General features: G+C 41.7%; 1 protein-coding gene across 2 annotated transcripts in view; it reads right to left on the reverse strand.

Moving 5' to 3' along the window:
• Positions 1-1366: 1366 nt before the first annotated feature.
• Positions 1367-22208, reverse strand: part of SNAP25 (synaptosome associated protein 25) — a 61562-nt gene continuing 40720 nt past the window's right edge. Inside the window, exons 4-8 of one of the 2 annotated variants that reach the window (XM_054290492.1) lie at positions 21229-21277; positions 13212-13329; positions 9099-9224; positions 6865-7009; positions 1367-2686 (exon numbers count right to left, since the gene is read on the reverse strand). In XM_054290492.1, coding sequence (XP_054146467.1) covers positions 2618-2686; positions 6865-7009; positions 9099-9224; positions 13212-13329; positions 21229-21277 — 507 coding nt within the window. In that variant the 3' untranslated portion in view covers positions 1367-2617. Of the gene's footprint in view, positions 2687-6864; positions 7010-9098; positions 9225-12956; positions 13075-13211; positions 13330-21228; positions 21278-22208 lie in introns of both variants that reach the window. The other variant, XM_054290491.1, reaches the window with a different exon arrangement.

Here is a 22208-nt window from a genome sequence, read left to right on the forward strand (position 1 = left end):
GGGGTTAGGGGTGCACAAAACTCAGCAAACAAAAGCAGAGTGTTGTAGTCATAAGCTACATGAGATCGAGCCTTTCCTTGCATTCTTTCAAGAATAATTAATCCTAGAAGAGTCAATTTCCAAAAATATCAGAGAAATTCAATAAGCATATTTACTGAAGTAATTTTCAGCCAGCTCATAGAAGACCCTGCATGCAGTGGAAGAGATTACAAAGACAGCTGCAATGAAACATTTCAAAGTTTCTGTCCTTTAAGCTTCCCATTTGGCAAAAAGTTCCAGTAGTTTGGGTTTTGATCTTTGTTCCACGTGAAAACAGATGTCAAAACATGTTCCTTCACAGCAACAATTATATTTTTGATCAGCTTTAATGGCTTTTGGAAGTATGAGTCTCTTCCGATAGGGTACATTCTTGTCAAATACAAAAAATAATACCTCCATTTACATCTTCATTACTTTTTTATCTATTTCTCACCCTTTGCAAATATCCTTGTATTTGCATGTTCCCATTGTGAGGCATTTTCCAATATGATTATTGCCCTCCCCCAGTAGGCTTTGACATTGCAGAATGATTGTGCTGTCACAAATACTGGAATGCTTCAACAGACAGGATTAGAAATGGTCAGCAGATTAAAAGTGTTTGCTTGAAGTTTATTCTTTGGTTTGAAGTAGTGGGGGAAAATATTTGCATAAATGAATTTTTAATAGATACCAAAAATAAAAAACTGCTAAAGAAAATGTAGCTTGTCTGCATTATCATGCAATTTTAATTATGCAAGCATTTATGTTCTTTGTGTATTTTGACTTACGGCCATGTGAGATACATGAGTGAACTGTCACTCATGCAGAATTAATTCTAATTTGTCCATATAGGGGAAAAAACCCTGGGAAAATATGATAACGCTTTTCATTGGCAGCAAACCCTAGTTGTTGTTAGTCATTTGAGAAAATTATTGTTAGCAGACTATCCAAATTCTGTAGGTCAAAGCCTTCCTTGAAAAGAGGTGTATTAGGACATGACTAAATCCACTACAGGAATTTTATCTACTAAGGAACTGTATCCTTCTGTACCATAACATTTATGTCATTTTTTTCTTTCCCTTGAACATGAGAAAAATATTTTGATTCAGTGTTTGGAAATCCAAGCTAGGTTATTTAAAATAACAGTCACTTGGAATGCACCAAGTGTAATTTTTAATGTAGTTACTTTTCTATGGTTTTTAAACCAAAATCTTTAGTTTCCCATGAAACACAATACAAAAGCAGTTTGTAAAGAGTCTTTAGACTTTGCACTTCCTCTCCCAGGCGATTTGCAAATAAGAAGTTGTCACTGACACGTAGGGCAACAAATGGATAAAGCAAGCATGGATTCTGAGATCTATAATTTTTAATAATCTTTAAACTAGCTACAAAATGTCAATCACTTCACAAACTGACAGGAGACATAAGGAATTTTCATATTACATGCTGTAAATGATATTTATCTCACAGTTTATCTAGAGTTCATTCATTTAGGTTTTTTAATTATTTTTAATTGTCAGCTACTAAACATCTCAGCGATTTGGTGTGCATAGCTCTAGGTAAGCAACAGAGAACTGTACTGATAACAAACCACATGGGGATAGCGACTAGTAAGAGAGAGCCTTATAAAAATTACATTTCTTTGCACCATTTCATATGGTAGTTGTTTCCTCCAAAAGATAGTCTTCAAAAGCAGCAGACAAACCCAATATATTACACTTATTTCTTTTTGTCTTTGACATATTTTCAGCCAAGCTTTTATTTTGCTGGCAATGGCTAAATGGTGAGTGCCAAATCCCTCTTTTTTTCATAATTAAAAAAAATGATCATGATTAATAACTATATATATATCAACAAGAAAAAAGTGGCACAACTGCAAACTTGCTGGTATAACATAGTCCCAAAAGAGTCCGAATACTGAGCATGCTTTTGTTTTCATTGTTGGTGTGCTACTGCCATGGGAAAATTCTTGTTTAAGTAGGAGTCTAAAAGTCTATTTATTCCTCATGCATAACTGCATAAATCACATCACTTTTTAGTGCAATGCTTGTTATAGTAATATAATTTCACATTGTCTAATCATGAAATCATAACAACAGATAATGGCAATGAAGAACTGAAGACAGCAGGTTTAAATGCTTAAACATCATGATACCCAAAGACAGGAGCATGGCAGTAGCTCTGTGGAATGTCACAGTTTTACAAGAACAATACTGTATATTTAAAGGTTAACAGCACGTTTAGCATTCCAACAGTGTTGTCATTCAGCAAACATCATTAAAAAAAGAGAAACATGAGAAGGGAAAAAAAAGGAAAGGAATCCAAAACAGAAACAAGGAAAGGAAAGGAAGAACCCCAAAAAACATCATAGTGAGCTATAGCCATCAAATCAGCACTATGTACAACCTTTGGAAAGAAAGATATCTAGAAAAAAATAATTACAAGTATAATTTTTGGAAAGCTGACAAACTACACAGGACAACATTTACAATGGGGCTGATATGTGCATGTGTGCAAACCTAGTAGATAAATACCATGATAAAAGCATGAAGGTGCTGCCCTGCTGGACAGCATTAAAAGGAAATGCACTTCTCTGCATTTAACCGCTGCCCAGCATCTTTGTTGCACGCTGGTTGGCTTCATCAATCCTGGTTTTGTTGGAATCAGCCTGGGGAAACACAGAGGAAAGAGAGGGATGAGTACAGGGAAGAGAGAGAGTATGAGAGAAAAAAAGAGTACCGGGAAGAATGACAGCGCTTTGTGGGTAGTTCCATGATTTTGGCTAGGTCACAGAAAAATGAAACTTGAAAATACTGGAGAACTGCTCTTTATAGTGGTACAAGGGACCCAAAAGAAGATTACAAATTTTCTAGTTTTACTTCATGTAGCCTTCAAGCAGAGCTTTCTGTTTGTGGTCAGCTGCACTGAACTCCTGTAAATGCTGTGCCAGATCTGTAGCTGGTGCTGTCGATAGCACTGGTGGTACTGATGGTAATGGATGACAGCATGAGGACTGGTGGTGTGCATCTGCATTTTGCTGGGGAAAACCTTCAGAGTCCTCTGAGATTCAGTGGACCCAGACTGTGGTCTAACTCAGATCATCAGGTACTAGCCAAAATTAAAATTTTGGTTGGTGTAGAGACTCCCGGAGCAGAGAAGCTGGATCATCTGATGTAGGGAATGCTGATAAAGATACATTTCTTTGAAAAGATCAGCCTGGATATCTTTGCTCTGCATGTGAAAGGAAGGGAATAGGTGAGAGGAATGCCAGTACTCCAGAGTTCACCAATGTGGTTGCAAGAGAGAGTAGCCTCTTTCATTGAGCAGCAGCATAAACAGGAGTTGAGAAAAGGCAGGGGTTCTACTGTGATTTGAAGCAATCAAACTGCAATTTAGTCCAGCATAGACTGAGCCATTAACTGCACTGTTTTCCCTGGGGTAACACCTGCCATGATTACAAAATGCCATTAATAAAATGGCACCACCTGGGAGGTTGGGGAGTTCTCTCTGAGTGGGAAGACACTTGGGCCGTGACTTTCTGTAGCTCTGCAGAAGTTCATTTTGGAGACTAAAGACACTGTTTTAGCTGAGAAAAACTGGCAAAACTCCACTCAACCCCACGTTGCCATGCCGACTTTTTCTAGCAGAGGGACTAGATAGAAAATGGTTTCAATTTTTAAAACCAGACCTGTGGGAAAGGTGAGAATTGTGTTGCTGCTTTAAAAGCATAGGCTCCCATAGCAAACTCTTTCTGTGGTTTGATGGCTGCATTTTGTTAGCTTTGATGATTGTTCCCACATCTCTGGGGTGTATCCAAATTGTACGGATTTATTTTAAATCTTCAATTTACAATGACAGAATGGTGAAGCAACTTTCCCACATGCATTTAAGAATCCTTTAAGAATGTTTATGCTCATGTGCAATAAATCTTTCTGAAATGTCTTGGCTTTTCTCAGTAATTGTTTTGGAAAATGCTATGTGTATTCTTAGTGCAGTAGCACGTGCCAGATCCTCAACAAGCATAAATCAGCAAAACTACTCATTACAAGCCACACTCCTTTTTTTTAGCCATGAGTTTGACCTTGTCTACCACAGTACAATTTTGTGTGCTTTAGCCAAAAGGCCACCTAAAAAGTTAATGGGCTTGGAAGCAGTTGCCTTTGTCACGAAATGAGTGAATATTCATTGAACAGTGATGAAACATCGTGCTCCTGTGTCTGGTGGATGATGTTGCATTGGAGGCAGTGGGATTCTTTGTGCTGACCTTCCCACTTAGGTCAAGACAGAGTGATTTGACACCCCTCTACTTTCCTCCCAGCCTCCTATTTATGGTAGATTTTAGGGGCAAGCCCTTTTGGTGATGGTGCTATTTGACCTACTCATCACACTGTCATTTTGGGTTTTGTCCCTTTCTCTCAGATCTGAGGAAAGGATAAAGAAAGCCTTTTATTCATTGCTGTCCTGGTTACTGTGGATAGATCAGATTACATGGCTGCATTATGAGGTTGCTCTGGTTTGGGTGCATGCATCCAGCATAACATAAATCCTTTAGGAGCATTTATGATGCATCCCAGGGTGCTTTGGCTTAGCTTTGTGATGCACCCCAACTTTGCAAACTGTGCCAGCCAAGGCCACAGTTATGATCTTCCTAATGATCATAACTGACCCAAAGCACAGTGCTCCAGCTGGTCAGGGAAACAACCCTGGCACTGCTGTGAGGGGGATGAGGGTCTGTTGCCATATTTCATTGCAGACTGGTGTGTATGCAACTGAGGTTTCACTGTTATCCAGCTGACCATTATTTCTGTCTTTTATAGAGGGTTTTACTAACACATTGTGTTCCTTTTTCTAGTACCTCATTACTGTATGTCCTTACTCTGAGAAATTTGGCTTATTTTTCACTAAGACTGAAGACTGTCTTACTTTTGTGCTGCTCTCATGACGACTCCTCTGTGTATGATGCAAATCTATCTCTCACAAATGTGTCCCTGTTCCTTAGCCAAGGGCCCTGGGTGATTTTATGAATGCATTAGCTGCCAATGTTATTTTGCCATTGCTGTACAAAATGCCAAAGTCTGTGAGAAGACCACAAAGCTGTGGAAGGCTGGTCCTTCAGCTCACTGCTCTCAGCATGCACTGTTAGAGGTTTGGCCCATGTGCTTTATGTGCACAGAGGGCCTGGTCAATGTTTTCAAAATTCAGATGTTTGCAAGCCTGAGCTGGTAGGAGAACAGTAACTTGTTGGGCTTGCTGTATGTTGGGATAGGATCCTGCAGGCACGGGTAGGATGCCACTGATTTCTAAACACAGGGCACGTCTTCTGCCACTGTGACATGAGCAGGGGAGAGGAGAACACAACAGTGCACGTCCTCATTGCTTTGAGAAAATAATGTATGTCATAGGCTTCCTAGTTAAAGGTACTTATGGTGTAGGCTGTATAAACTCCCTGTCCCTTCTCAAAGTATAGAGTGATGTGCTGCTTTCTAGTTCTTTGCATATGAATAGCAGCAGTAAATCCTTTCCTCGATGCTCCTCCTTTTCACAGAAATATGAAATTTTTGTGTGCATAATGGCATCCCAGTAATACTGTGCATTTTCCAGCACAGTCAAACACATGCAGATTTATAAAGCAAGACTTTTGACCAACGCCAAGCCACGAGGAGGCTGCCTCTCTGTCAGGGATGATCTTCCCAGCCTTCAGACAATGTATACTTCACCCAGTTCTCTCTGGAATCTGCCTCCAGTAAGGAAAGCTCTTGGAGTGAATCCCTCAGTGCAGTATTTCCCTTAATTTTTGTTACTAGGCTCTGATACAGTTAACTGACACGAAAAACAGGCATGGGCATCCTGCTTGTTTGAGGAGCTGTGCATGTGTAAGAAGGCTCAAAAGCACCAGCTCTACCACTTGAGGTCAGAATTAACTCTAAGCACCACATGTAAGTCCTTGGGTTAGCTCCTCAGGTTGTGTAAATCTCAACGGAAGCGGAGCATTGTGTTGGTTTAACACCAGATGAAGATCTAGCCTCTTATGTCACTTCAGCCTGCCTGTGCCTGGAGCTCTGCCAGTACCAATGCAGATGGCCTGCAGATCTTGGGATCTCAGGATGGCAGTGAGCTCCCAGCCAGACTTGGAGGGGGCTGCTCTCTGCTTCAGAAATCTGCAGTGCAGGTCTGGCACTGGAACAGTGCTCTCTGCCTTTTTACATGGTGATTCTGCAGAGGTAATGCTGAGCTTTTGTATTCTACTGGGGCTGTGTGGGGCCCAATTATGTATAAATATATATATGTGTATATATATGTATACACACACACCCTCCTCCAAGAAAGCAGGTAGATCTCTGTCCTAATGTTGTTATTAGCAGCACAACAAAACTGGCTGCACTGCTACTATATGGCAAAGATTTGGGATTTTATTAAATCCCCATCCTTCTTTGAGGACTGGTCCTCCAAGCAGGTGATCGAATCCTGAGCTGCTCATGGAGTTTCCGAGGAAGGAAAAGCCCAGGAGGATTTAAAACTTTCCAGGAAGTGCAAGGGTAGTCAGATCCAAACCCCAAGGTTCAGCATAGCTCAAGGCACTTGTCTTTTTTCAGAGCTATCGAAGAAGGAGCCTTGATGTCTGCTAACGGGTCCCCTTGCAGCTGTGTGGCAAACTCAACAGCAAGGGTTCAACCCAGCCTGCACTGGAGATGCAGATTCACAGCAGTGAGCTCTGCTTTGGCCCAAGGATTTGGAGGGAGAAGAGAGGAGCTATTTCTATCCCTTGTCCTTTCCAGGCCCATTTCTCCCCTTGGAGAAGGGAAACAGAGCCCCTCTTGGGGTCCTCACAGAAAAGGCAGCTCTTACCTTCTCCATGATCCTGTCAATCTGGCGGTTCTGTGTGTCGATCTCGTTGCCCATGTCCAAGGCCATGTGACGTAAGTTGCCAATGATGCCGCTGACCTGCTCCAGGTTCTCATCCATTTCATTTTCCCGGGCATCGTTTGTTACCCTGGGAAAAAAACCCCAGTTCTTTAAGGCGCAGACATGAGACTCCCCCTAAAACCGGGATTCACCCAAAACCTCCACTACATTCTCCATCGCTTGTCACCTGAGGAGCAGGCTGCTGTGCTCAGCTTTGAACAAAATAGATTCATGAGTAGATAACCAGAAAAATGTTACATGCTTATTTTTTGGGTATTGGGCTCAGTTGTCTGGGTTATCAGTGCTCTGTTTATACTGCTCGTGCCTCCTGTGGGTAGAGGTGTTGCTGTCTGAGCTTGCCTGTACCACATGCTGCACCCCTCTGCAGTGATCATCCTTCCCAAAAAATGAAAGGGTGCTCCATTCACACTGTGTGTGGTTAGCATTCATGGGAGGTGCTGGAAGGTAGAGGAATTACAGTGATAGCAGCTCCCCTCCTTGGGCTGCAGAGAGCTAATGAGCACTGTCCAGTCCTTGTATGCTTGGGGTCACAGAGATAGTGGGGAAGAGGTGCTTCAGCTGTGAAAATCCTGACCTAGCATCCTATTTCATTAACTGCATTTCTGGTGAAAGACAGAAGCAGCTTCTCTCAGATTTACTGGCTTTAGTAAAGATCATTTATCCCTCATTCTTAGCACCGTCTTGTGCAGTTGCTTTTTGGAAGGAAAAGCTTGTGCCTGAGCCAAGGCCCAGTTCAGCTCTCCAGTGACTGAAGAGGCAGGTGGTGACTGATGCTGGGAAAAGCAAGGTCCATGGGTGCTGCTCAGAAAATTCCTACTTTGAGCCTCTTATGCAGTTTGTGTTCATGTAGGTGCCCAAAGGGTGCTCCAGGCTATTTGCAGAACAATCATGGTGCGGCGTAACTTCCTTCACTGCTATTTATTATCATACCCCAGCCTTCATTTTGGTGAGGCTGCCATCCAGAAATTTTAAAAAAAAGTGAATGGCAGACCCATCAAACTTAAATGGCAACCCATCCCACGCTCCAGATTGCATGACAGCGTTGTTTCCATCACACTGATTTCCCTTTATCACAGCAGCCAAAGAAATAAGTGGATAATAGTTTTTGGAAAGATAATTACTTATTAAACTAGTGTCCTTAATCTTCAGAGATCAAAGCTTTGCCTACTGGTATGCTGATAGCATTGTCTGCTAAATACATGTCCCATAAGCTCTGTAATCAGTAGGTACTTTGTGCTGGATCCCTGTGTCGTGGGAAGTTTGCAGTGGGGCTGCCTTTAATGTAGTTGTGTGCATCAAACTGGCTTTGATTTGAGAGCTCAGGGATTCCCACTCTGTTCCTCCATAGCTGTGGCCTCCCAGCAGCTGAGGAATGGGACATCATTCCCCATGCAGTGAGGTTTTGAGGACACTCATGAGCAGGGAGGGGTGCACCTCTAGTTTAAAGTGTTCTTCAGGTTCTGAGCTTGGCTCGGTGCTTTGGCAGGAAGCCTGAGGCATTTTTGTTGTTGAAAAGAAAGGGAGGGCTGCTGGATGCTTTGGTACATCTTCTGGCAAGGATGGATAATGGGCACTACATGCCTTGAGACATAATGGCAATAAGCTAGTGTTTATCTGACACTTCATTTCTGAGGCCTTTGACAAGTCATTAGTGAGACCTGTGATAAGGCCCCCAGGACAAGTGTTCGCACAGGGAGCTGGAGTGCTGAGGACAATGCTGGCTAGCCATGGCTGTCTGCACCCTCACAGTGCTGCTGTGAAATAAATAAACAGACTTCATTTCTAGTTTATTATTACCCAAATCTGGGTAGTCTCAAAAAGAAAGGTTTGGGCTTATGTTTTCAAGCATCTTCTGGTTCTCAGGACCAAGACCCTTTCTTCCAGGATTTCCAGCAAGGTCACCATCCTTTGCACTAGAGCTCAGGTGACCTTCAGGCCCAGGAGAAGTCCCCGGATGCAGTAAACCTTTAGGAAATGCCTTAGTCACCATCAACTTGAAACCGAGCACCACTTGGTGGAAAACCCTGGCTCCATCCCATTACCCAGCACCTCTGAAGGAGTTAATGAGCACCACAGAGCTCATGACCATATGGAAGCAATCTAAATATATCAGTGACAAGGAGAGCAGAGAGAAAACAGTGGATAAAAAGGCTCACCTGCGGATAAAGCCACCACTGATGGCCATCTGCTCCCGTTCATCTACGACACGTGCAGGCTGGCTGGCTACAACACCATCCTGATTATTGCCCCAGGCCTTTTTGTAAGCATCGCTTGATTTAAGCCTATGCGAGAAAGATGATGAGTAACAAAGCTCCAAGTGCACAAGGACAAACGCAAAACTCTTTACCTCTCCAAGCTAAAAGCTGAATCAAGCACATGAGTTTTCAGATAGAGGGTCATTTTTTGTATACCGATATATCATAACCCTGAATAAAAGGAGGGGGTGGGTTTTTTTGCTTATTTTTTACTTTACTGCCACAACAGTGATGGTCAGAGGTTTAGTTTCCAATAGGGTGAATTGCAGTTGTCAGGTCTACAACATTGCACACAGGATTTTGGATGTTGACTTAGTTTCCAGAATGAAGGAAAATTTAAAAAAAAAAGAAAAAAAGAAAAAAAAAAGGAAAAAGAAGAGAAGAAATACAGATAAGTAGAAAACATTGTTTCATTTCAGTGACACATATGTTTTGACATCAGACACAGAGGACGTACTGGCAGACAGACATAAAAACAGAACTGCCAAGTATAGTGTGTACATCACATCACAGCAACACACCCTCTTAGAGAAAAACAGATTTGGCTACAATTTAACTTTTTACTATGCAGAATATTTGGCTTCTTGATGATATTTTTTCAATATGTATGTGGCATAATAGGCATTAAAAGCCACTGACCTTTCCCAACGTGATTTGGGGATGATTTTATCATAGGGTTCATTAGATTTTTCAAATAATATATCGGTACTTGAAAATAGTAATCATACATCGACAGTTGATGTACAAACCTTTGTCCACAGAGACAAAAAGTAAAATAGGCAGAAGTGAAATGAGTGCAGGAGAAAATAAAAGATACAAGCAATCTAGCATCAGAAAGGGAAATTTTTCTACGTTTTTCTTCATGCACTAGCTACAGGCATGAATAAGAAGTAAAGCATTCTCACTAAGCACAGTTGCCCCAATAGTTCATCATACCCTCAATGCATCAGCAGTAACAGCCTTCACAATAAGCAAGACACAGGCAAAAAAGGATCATCACTTCCTTCAGGAGTTTTAAACCACAGGACTTCAAAAATAGCCTGGCAACTTGTTATATTTGTATTTTGTGGCAGTTACATTAACCTGCAGAGAGCCATTTTTGACTGAGCTGCCATGGATAGAAAATTGAAATTCAGGCACCCCTAGAGTGGAAAATTGACATGTGCAGCCTATTTAGGGCTGCTGTCATTGGGGTCAGCAGACAAGATTGAGCATTTAACAGGGGAATGTAAGGATTTGGGGTCCACAGGTATATGTTTGTGATTTTATTCTGGAAATGGGTCTGTTTCCAACAAAACCACTGGGAGCTGCAAATCTCTGTGGTTTCCCTGTTCCCTGGTCAGCCCCAATCAGTCCTATAAACAGCCCTGTGGCTTGGATTTTGGGGAAGGAACTGAACGTGCTTCTGGGGGATTTGGGAGAGGACATGACAAACCCATCTCTGGTGTCATGTTCTCTCCATGCCCCCCAAAGCAGCTCAGTTTTAAATGAGTCTGAAGATGTGTTGTATGATCCAATTTAGAATTCAAATATAGATTAAAAGAGGATCTTTCCTACTCATCTGTTCTGTTGCTTATTTCCTATTAAAGTTTGTGAAGACTTAAAAATATGATGGTTGGCTTGTTTCATTTTAGTTCTCTGAAACTATACATCAGCTTTGGCATTTCTAAAATGCCTGAAAATAATTCTCTTGCTGCAGATACATTTACAGGGTTTTGCCTGTTCTTTGGACCTATGCAACTTTGTCAGTGAGACAGTTTCTGTGTTTGAGGTAAATGACTTTATACACCCAGAATCTGATCTCTTGTGGACTTCCAATTAAAGTCAACAGGTGGAGCTTGGATCTGCTCATGATAATAGGAGTTGTCCTTTAGAATGCAACCTGGTAAAAGTTCCATGCTGTGGGCATTTTCGATCTCCTTAGAATGTAGGATCAAGCTTTACATATTTTTAAGGCTCAGAGAACTGTACTTTCACTGTATATCAGGGTAGAGTTACATGTGAAGTGGATAATCTTTTTATAAATATATGCCAATTATCTCCCACCAGCCACAAGAGCTTTAGGGGATCATGGTGGTTCTGATGCCCAGAACTGTATGGATTTCTCTCTCTCCCACACTCCACTCCTCAGAACATCACCTTATCTGTACCAGGGGGGTCCTGGCTTAGTGACTCAGGGAACAGTCTCTAAAACCATTCTCCATCCATCCTCTGAGCATTGGTTAGCAATGCTGCTCTCTGAAATATGACTCCAGACTGATAGAGTCAGAATGGCTTGGAGAAGGGAAGAGGCCCCTTCACAAATTCATGTCCCCTCCATCTCCTGTAGAATCATTCTGTTCTTGCAGCATGACGCTGCAGCCATAGTGAAGTGCCAAATGTTTTAGTGCCACGTGCCAGGTGCTAATCCCACTGCTGTCACATGTCTGGCTGTCAGTTCTGAGCTTTTACAGCTCCTACAGTGTGGGAGATGTGAAGTTTCTGCTGCAGCTCTTGTGCACCAGCTCCTCTGGTGCAGGGCAGCAAGGGCTACGGCCTGTCAGTGCTTGCAGAAGGGGTGTATGCAGCCCTTCCCATTCCTCCTGCCCCCTCTCCCATTGCACAGCAAGGCTATAATCATTCTGGGCAAAATGTTTACCTCAAAAAAGTGTTCAGGGCTTGGTACACAGAAGTAAAATACCTGAGGCGGTATCTGCATTGTGTCCCAAGGGAATTAACTTCAAAATAAATGTGACTGATAAGGCAAAACCCTAGCCCCGCTCTTCTGATTTTTGGCAAAATACCCCATGAACTCTATGACAGCTCTCTTTCTTTTTGGTCTTGATAACTGGGGAAGGATCAGGCTTTGGCTGTGAACAAATTTCACGTAGAAAGGGAATTTAATACTACAGCAACACTTCTCTCTGCTTTGTCTCCTGCACGATATGTGGCCAACCATTTAGAAATGTTTTCACTGCAACCTAGTTTCATGCCTACTCACTGCATGCTGGATTTGCCATTCCTCAAGGACTTTGGGTTGGTCCCCAGTTTCCTACACCCACATAACCGCACATCACATTTTCATTTGGCATTTAAAACAAGCTTGGCATTACTTGGAGGACGGTTTCGTTCAAGTGTGATGGCATGCAAGCAAATTCAATGCATTTCAACATTTCTGCTTAGTGTACGTGCTACCCAAATGAAAGAAATTTGGCTTGTTGAGGTTTTGTCAAATTTTTTGCCTGTGGCAGGATGAAAACCATTTCAAGTTGGGTTCCAATCATGAAACGTCACATCTCTTTCAAGATCTCATCAAGGACTATTTCTGCTGAACAACAAAAAAAGCTCTGATTTTCATCCACAATTTGGAACAATGTTTAGTAAGACCTCTTCTGCATTTGTTCAGCTCTTTTGTTTATGAAACTTGTTTGTGAAAATATGTTTCAAAATTTAGAGTGTCCAGGAATAAGGTAGCCCCAAGTGTTTTTGTCCGCTGGAAAATGGACTCAGTACCACTCAGTACACTTTGTGTAAAATGTTGAAACTTTTACCATTAAAAGGTGTCAACAGTGAAGCTTTCACTGCAGTATGCCTGATTTTAATGCATCTACAGTAATTCCCAGTCAGTTGTCTATGCTATGAAATGAATGCATTTGAACCAGAATCGTTCTTTCTGCATGCCACATGCTCATCCTGTCCATGTGCCTAGCAAGGATGAGCTTCACAAGGCCTTTGGGATCAGCCTTAAGTGCTCAAAGAGATGAGGCAGGCAGCACCTACTTGTTACATGGACAGACACAAAGACCACAGAATTTTCCTAGGTCCGTCAAATTCTTTTCTGCTTCTTTCATGTCCTTATTGATTTGGTCCATTCCCTCTTCGATGCGTTCCAGTTGTTCTGATTAAACACAAGTATTTTATCCCCACAGAATGAAGCAGATGGAAAAGGACAAAGAAAAAAAAGACAAAAACTTCAGACATTCACTGTGACAAAAAACTGGACACCACATAGCAGAGCCGGTACCCAGTACCTACTTGTTACAAGGACATATGAAAAGGCCACAGCATTTCCCTAAATCTTTTAAATTTTTCTCGGCCTCCTTCATGTCTTGGTTGATATGGTTCATGCCTTCTTCAACACGATCGAGTTGTTCTGGTCAGGACAAAGGGATGACAGTGTGGAATGAATTGTATTTTTGTTTGTTTGATTTTGTCTTCAACAGAACATGAAAAATGACCATGTAGAACTGAGTTAATAATGACATTACAATGCATTAATCTGAGCTGATGCATTGCTGAAAGGATGTATGCTGCATTGGATGCTGAAGATTTTTTTTTATTAGTATGGGAAGAGTAAAACAAAGGAGAAATTTATTTGAAATATATTAATATAAACAAGATGTAATGATGTAGAAAGGAAGGGTTATAAAGTTCAAGGTCCAGAAACATAATACAATACATCAACTTACTAAGACACAGTGACATCCAGGAGAAAGAAAGATAGTGTTATTATTTTGCATTATGTATGTTAATATTAGAGAAAAGAAGTCCTTCCATGGAAAACGCTTCTGTTACTTACGCTTACAAATGCCTCAGAATTAGGTGGGTTTGGGCAGCACAGCTGCTGTGGCTAGTGAGTGAGAGAGCTGGTAGTTAGTGGTAGTGGTAAATGGAGCAAGCTGTTAGGGCTTGTGTCCAGGTACCCTTTATTCCAGAGGCAGAGGAAACAGACCTGTCACTTTCACTGGTGCTGGATACTGATCTCTAGCCTGAGTGTGGCCTCAGGGCTGGTTTTCTTCCCCGTGTGGGTGCTGCAAATCAGGAGTAACCTCAGTGAGCAGGAACAACTGAAACCACTCCCGGATGCTCTCTGCGAGAGGGTCACCGGCTGTGGTGCTCCTTGTCTCTGGCCCCAAGGGACCTTATGGAAAGAGGCATTGGGTGAACAGTCATGTCTTCAGTGGGGTCACTTCTGCTTTGCTCCAGGACAAGTTAAGAAGCATCAGGCCCAAAAACCAGCCAAATATAGACCCTAACTCTCTGCTGGCATTAAAACAAAATTTGGCATATTTCCACCTAAGGCTGATGGGTTTTCTTAGTGACTTGGTTTTCTAAGTGACTTGGTCTTAATGTGTTAATTTTTTTCACTTTTAAAGCTGGGAAAAATGTCCTAGAAGAACAGAATGCCATGACATAAAAGTATAGGAACAGGATTCTCCATTGAGGTAAACAGATATGGATCCAATTGGATCGAGTGTCTTGTGTGGAGTCTGCAGTAGGGACAGCATTTTACATGGGATTTACATTTTACACCATTTGTTCCCAAAGGATAGATTCAGATACTACCCAGAATCAAAAAGGTACTTGGAGTGGCATTTCAATCCATTAAAAATTGTAACTGTACCTAACAAGGAAAAGTAAAGCAGTCCCGGTAAAATACAAACACATCCCTGGTCCCCATGTGTAATAGAAAAACACTGAATTAGACTGTAGAGGAAGGAACTAAGAGCACTGGTTATAGAAGGAATTTAATGTCATCCCTGATGTTAACTGAGTCCTCTCCAGAAAAATAAAAGAGGAAGAAAATTTTAGAAGAAAAATCATATGCATATTGATGTCAGTAAAAAGCTCCTCTTAACTTCATTGAGAACATGAAGATACCTAATTTCTTACTCGGGTTTTTAATAACAATTGAGATTTAGCTTTTCAAAGCTTTCTGGGGGGTTTAGATGCCCATTTCCCATTAAAATTAATTTTATTTAATTAATTTTAATAGGAAACAGGGACCTCAGTCCTCGAGGGGCTAGAAAATCCTAGGCTAAATTATTCAAGCTTGAATAGTTCAAGTATTGAACTTGTACTCTTTGTTTAATTTTTGCATGACACTGGGCTTTGAGAAGGAGAGGCGCCATGTCAGTATAGTGAGATTCATCTGCCTTTCTGCTGTCAGTTCTCATTCTCCTCAGCTGGACAGGCCTCTCTCCTGGTCCCACGGGAGTTATTTTTCCCAAATCCAAGGATATATTTAGAGGATCAGAGTCACTTGGCAGTGCCCTCTAAAGGGGCACACACTGCATAAGCAAAGGATTGGGAAACAGAGAAGGAAACCTGAGAGAGGGGCTGTACAAGATCAGCCAGGTAAACTGCTGAGCTGAGCCAGAAAAGCAAGGTTGGATTGTCTCAATGCATGTGTAATGTAGGCTTCGGCAGAAGCTTTGGTTGGTGTCTGTAGGCACAGATTGTCACTCTCATCAGAAATGTGAGTCTGTGGCAGAAGGGGACAGCCCTCCCTGTGCTCCTGCTCCGGGGCTGGGCAATGCTTGCTCTGGCTCTGGGGAGCAGCTGTGGCACTGTGAGCTGCCTTTGGTGCTGCTTTATGCAGCGTGATGCGATTTGCTGCACTTCTGTCTCAGGCTCCCAGCTCCTGCTTCCGAGCACTGCAGAGCCCCTTGGCAGCTAAGGAACGGCTGGACCCACATGTGCATTTTGACTCTGGGGAACATGGCAGGCATCTGATCTTTCTTCCACTGATTTTCCTGCTAGTGCTCCTCTAACCTGGTCTGTCCAGTAGCAAAAGCCGGGTTCACTCTGCATGGGTCAGTCCTAGACCTGGTGCCACTGGTAGCTCTCAGTGGAAGCAATTCTCCTTGCCCAGATGCACATTCTCTAAAGCCATGTATGTAACAGGTCCTTTTGAACTGTCTTTACCTGTTTTCTGTTCTGCCTCAATAAATGAGTGCTTATTGAACAGTATATTTGACATAACTCAAAGACTTCCATTTTAACTACAGTCCTCATTAGAAGCCTGTCTTTATTTATCCTACCTCAGGATTTGTGTTTGATGCCTGGACTATTGCTGAATAGGAAAGGGAGCCACAACTCATTTATCTTCCATTAAAGGAAACCTCATAAGTATAAAAAAACCCATGTCATATTTGCAGCCCAGAAGTCTAGACAGCTGGCTGCTGGTCCTAAAACCACTTGCTAGTTGTTAACATCGTGGGCTGGACTGTTAACTGGTTTGAGTCAGCATAGTTATGCTGGCTTTGTGGAGCCATGCCAATTTATACCTGTCAAAGATCTGGTCCCACAAGCAAGGAATTAGATTCATGAGTCTAACCACAATTATTGAGGCATAAATATTATAGTGGAATTAACTTAATGGGGTCACTCTGGATTTGTTTTGGTATAACTGCTATTAAACTGTGACCCAGAATGAATCACTGCCGGTAGGAAATCAGAAGGCAATCGAGAGGTTAATTTAATGTCTGTTTCCATAGATCTTCCCTATTCCAACGTTCTGTGCTGTATTAAAGGTTTTAGGGAAGACAGTTTGTTGGCATGCATTGCCATGAGCCCACGCAAATTCACGCCTACAAGAGGTAATGTCTTTTGTCTTCCATTTAGAGAAGCCCTTCAAGGTCAGAGTTTGAACATCTTTTGACAGTTTGTTGCAATATTATTTGAATAAGCTGCACCTATATGTTTATGTATGATATATGATATATACCTAAGAGAATTGATGTTGTCTGGAAGCAGAATACACATCAGAGGTATATTTCATTGTGATTTCCTTCTATTTTTTCCCCTCTGGAAAATGCTGCAACTCTTTTTGTATCTTGATGTCCGAGAATATCACTTTCATTTCAAGGTAGTGACCATAAATCTTCTTCCAGATCTCACAGCAAACAAATGGCCTATCTTAAGGCACAAACGAATAGATTTTTACCTGTATCATTATACTTGTGAATTACTCCTGTAAGGGAACTGGGGGAACACAAGCTAGTCCTGTTAGTTTTATCATAGCATTGTGACCACTTGCCACTGGGTCTTTGCCAGGATCTCCTGTACCATCCTGGCAATTCTCCATCCTGTGACTGATCTAGGGAAGTGGCTGGGGCAGGGAAACTGTAGCAAGGGCATCTCTCAGCTGCTCCTGTGGTGTCTTGAGCAAAAAAAGCTGCAAAAGCATCTTACAAGGCATTGGTAGCAAGACCAGCACAGAGCAAGAGTGGTGTTGCTTCACCTTTGCATCCTCATCTATAATTTCTAATAAATATTCCTTTGCTGATGTCCAGGATCTGGGGCCTGTTCTTGAATGTCAGCTAATGCCTGTGGAGGCTGGAACTTGCTCCTTTGCCTGGAGTATTGTGCAGCAAGCAATTTCCCCCAAGGCCAATTTTAATAAGAAAAAAAGGAAGAAAACACAAAGGACATTTTAAGAACACATGGCAATCATAATTGCATACAAGAGGGTTTAATTTGAGACTCAGCAGATGAACTATTTCCAATGCTAGGCCATCATCCCGTTTTCCATGAAGGAGAATCATACTGGAGTGTGGCCTGTGGGACAGCCTTTTCAGAGATCTGAGCTCTGACCTAGCTGTGCTCTGGAAGGCCCTGCTGGGCACAGGCACCCCTGGAACAAAGCTGGAGGGGAGAGCTGCGAGCCCACGTGGAGCTCTGCTAAAAATAACAGGAGACAAAGGCACAACCTGCTTTGTGGGGCTTCATCTGTCCTCTGTTCTGTGCTATGATTTCAGCATAATTAATACCATCTTCCCTGGGAAAACTGCAGTAGCCGTTAGCCCCTTTTATTTTGCTAATTAGCCATAACATACAAAACTGCAAAACCCACAGCTCCTGCAAAAGCAGTGGAGGTCAGCTCGCATGTGTGCCAGTGCTTTTGTTTGTGGGATTGCCCAGTTATTTCCAAGCTTTATCTCCTTTATAAGCTTGATCTGGAGTAAGATCTGATAGGTAGATTAATCTGCTCCCCATGTTCCCCAGCAATGCTGTTTGTGCATTCATAGTGCAAGGAGAAAATTCCAAATGCACTGACATTTTCTTTGTCTCTTATCAAAGTTGTGGCTATTCCTCTGTCCTGTCTTGGATGAAAAATTACTGCGCTGCAGCTGTTGTTTTTGGAAAAGTTTTTCCCCTGCACCTTATTTGGAATACAAGAACAAAATTCTTCTGTAGTAAACTGCCATGAGGACATCACCACACAAAAAATGTCCTTGAAGGTCCAAATCATTAACCCTGCTATCATGTCCAGTGATGGGAGTTTCCTATGGATGAACAGAGTTACCAGCCTGGAACCTTTTCTGTGTTAGCACTTCAGGTTTACCTTCATATCTTCACTTTGTACTATTAGTTTCATTTCTACTGTTTGCTTTTAGCCAAAATACATCCAGATATTAACATTTTTCTAAGTTAGCATGTTTTAAAGAGGCAGAGGAATTGCCATTGCTCAATAATCCTTTGCAGCATTTATTTTTCCATGTAAAATACAAGTATTTTAGTTTAAAGGGTTATATATATATTTATATTTATATAATTAATTAAGGGAGCTTTACTCAAGGCCAGATTAAAAAAAGGTAAGCATTATGGATGCACATGGTCTGGGAATGACTTTCTTAGTAATGGGAAAAAACCCAGCAAGGAAAATCTAAACTCCTGGCTCCTTCCTGTGGGCTCCCCAGGGGAAGAGCTGTGTTCAGCTGGTTTGGGTGACAATACCAGACCCAAAAAATGGTAACTCTTGGTATTGCAGAGGGGCTACTCAGGTCCCCATTCTTCAGAGGACACTGGAAGACCCTCTAGCTTTCATGGGAGCGCATCCTCTGTAACCTGCTGTGCAGCCAGCTGTGCTAAACCTTTGGGCAAGAGCAGCTATCCAGGCTGGCTTTGTTGTACAAATACCTGGCATTGGGAAATTACCTTGGCTTACTGCCTTTATGATCCCGGAGACTTCTGCTCACTGATACCAGAAAATCAGTTCTGCTTTGCACTATTTGGGTTGAATTGGCTCAGAAAGGTTTTTCCATGTAAGGTCTGTTTAACTTCAAAACAAGCAATTTTGTAAGGAAACCTAGAAATAGAGCTTCCAGCAAGTGCAGAGATTAGATCTTCTGCCTGCCGCCCACTGGAAAGATCAATGTCATGTTTTCTGTATATTTAACACCTAATAATCTTAAGTGACTTGTGCAGTCAGCTGCAAAGAGATCACATGGCAGTGTTAGCAAATGATTTCCTTAATCTGATAATCTGCTGAGACATGCGTGAGCTGCACACATTGCACTAATTACAGAGGGTTCAAAGTCATCATTAGTGTATTTTGCCCAGTAGTGTAAGTCCTTTATCACTAAAATGAAATAAAAAAAAAATAGCAATTATTACACCTACATACGGTTAAATGGAGAAAATTAAACATTTAGCATAGTACAAGGTTACAATATTTTCAGGGTTGGTAACATTATTTGGCTGTTTTCCTTGAGAAACCCACACTGTATAGTCATAAGCTAAATTTAGTGAACCACTTAAGGCATGACCATAACCAATTTAAAGAGCCTTCAAGACCTGAGTCTTTGCTGGAGGTATTGACTAGCTGCATCTGTGACTGTACAACAAGCATTGCAGGTTTCACTCTCAATAAGGGTTTAATACTGAGCTCCCTGGACTCCAGGGAGATGAGTGTGTCCAGTCTCAGCTCCTTAGCTCACTCTCATTGTCCTTCCTGTCATGGCTACAGAGTGAATCACTCAGAAAACTTCTGAATACAGGGGTATCAATAGTAGAATTCCAAAATAATGATTTAAAAACCCAACAAAATTCAGGATTCAAATAAAAAATCTCCCTAGCAGTCTGTGGAAATAGAGCAGTTAAGAAACAGAAACATACGTAGGAGCCACTAAAGTTTCTGGTACTCTGCCTGTGAATTACATTGCAAGACACACCTGGGTATTAACATACTTCCTTTGACAATATTTGTGATTTATTACAACCGTATGATCCACTGCTGAAACAAAACACATTATTTAGACAGGTGCCGTATCTGTTTCAACATAAGTAATTTCTGGTTTTCTGTATTTGGTGATAGTTTTTCTACTGCCATTATTTTTTGAAGACAACTACATGTTCTCTGTGATATTTTTCTTGTCAAGACAAATCGATGTGACAGAATTTGGTTAAATTTTTTTCCTTAAATGAGGCATATGGAGGGAAAGCAATGAGACATACATAAAAAAAAGCAAATAGAAGAAAAGACTTTCCATTTAGGTCCTGTTATTACTTTTCATTCATTATAGTGTCAGAGAGGTGGGACATTAAAACTGGAAAGGTCCTGTTGTGCTCTGCAGTCCATTTCCCAAGAATTCCATACCCTGGCTTATTATCATTGTCCAGGTTTGATGAGTAACGCAGCATTGCCTCTGCAGAAGACATTTCCTAATAATAATTGTGAGTCCTGCCCCATAGTAAATAATAACAAGGGCCTTTGGGGGGCTGGTCTGATAGAGAGTAGCAGAAATTTCTGCTCTGTTGATTTATTGAAGACACCATTTTCCTGGGGCTGTGAGTCTACGGCAAATGAAGACTTATTAGTTTGATTGAGAGGGAGAGAAGGCTACCTTTTCTTTGTAATATTATGAAGGGAAAAAATGTAATTTCCTGGAATGTATTGAATATATCAGGCTCTGTCTTTGTCATTGTCATCCACAGACAGGTAGTGTAAGTCTGAACCTCCTATATGGACAATTGTAATGAGCTGATTGTGGAATACCTTTTAATGTTTAAATTCTGTCATTCTCACTGCCTCACCACTGTACAAAATGTAACTGAATCTTACACAAACTAAACCCACTTACCTTCTCTTGGGATGCATTTGTTGCATGTCTTTCACTTGTGATTTAAGTGGGAAAATTACTTAGCACCTGCATAAATAATGCTGAATTTTACACCTACAGAGGCAAATCCTCTCGTCATGTAGCTGGATCTTGACCCAAAGCTTGCTGAAATCAAATGGTGATTTGGTTGAGTTGAGCCTGCAGCTCTCTTTGACATTAATGGGAAGCAGATCAAAAGAAGTACAGACTTTTAGGCAGCTGTTGTACATTTTTCTCTGCTGGAGAACAAAGCTAAAGGCAAAGAGGTTTTGGGATTCTCATGCACAACCACACGTATTTTCTGTCCCTTGTTTCCAGGGTTGCACACAGTCAGTACAGCACTTTAGAAAGGGTTATACTTCCTTACTGAAGCAATCTGAACTTACCTCCTTGCTCATCCAACATAACCAAAGTCCTGATACCAGCATCTTTACTCTACATCCCAATAGTGGTAGCAAGGTAAGGAGAGAGAGGGGGAGAAGAGAGAGAGAGAGAGAAAGAGAGATCAGTGAGGGAACATTCAGCCCTTGGTATGGGACATAGGAAGACACAAGAAAAACAGTGAAAGGAATGACAAGGGGCTGATGGCACAGTCCAAAGGCCTTATGTGCCTGGACACTGTGTGAGGAGCTAGGTTCTCTCCATTGTACCATCAGTCCTTCCTTCTGGATTCACTGGGATACCAAACTTCTGCAAAAAGCACAAAGCCATGGACCTTGAGATTAAAACAACCACTTTACACAAGAGTAATCTCTAAAAAGAGAAGGCTCATCTCCAAGTCCAGGGAAGCAGGAGAGGGGAGGATGGGGGTGTTGATATTGTAGGTGGATGTGAATCTCACGGGAGAAATTCCCAGGGAAAACAGGTATGACACAAACATGTTTGGGAAGGTGGCACAGTGGTTTGTGCACAGCTCTTGCTGCTGACAGAAGTCAGAAAGCTTACCTACTTAGGAAATCCAGTTTAAAGCAGGCTAATATTTAATAGGATTAAGCCATATTTTTTGGCTCAGTGATCTAATAGATATGGTCTTGAGCTAAGTTTTAATTCAGTCATCAGACACCTTTAGCATTAATGGATTTTGAATTGAGCTTGAAGGTAGGATTTTCAAAACACCTACACACTGAATCTGCCTCTGCTCCCGGAGCTTAGTGGGAATCTTACCACTGCCTTTACTGGATACAGGGCTGGAGCAAAGCTGAGCCAGGAGTAGAGCACCTCTCACAAGTACAATTTTTATTGTGTTATCATCACTCTGGGATGTGATCAGGTGTCTCTGGTTCCTGGGTGCTGTGGTGCTCAGCTATATCACATATCAAATTATCTCCTTTTTAATTACAAAGGGGAAACCAGCTCCATTGTGCTT

This window comes from Melozone crissalis, unplaced genomic scaffold, assembly GCF_028551555.1.
Source record: "Melozone crissalis strain CALT ecotype California unplaced genomic scaffold, PUWL_Pcris_2 ptg000081l_1, whole genome shotgun sequence".
NCBI classification, from domain to species: domain Eukaryota; kingdom Metazoa; phylum Chordata; class Aves; order Passeriformes; family Passerellidae; genus Melozone; species Melozone crissalis.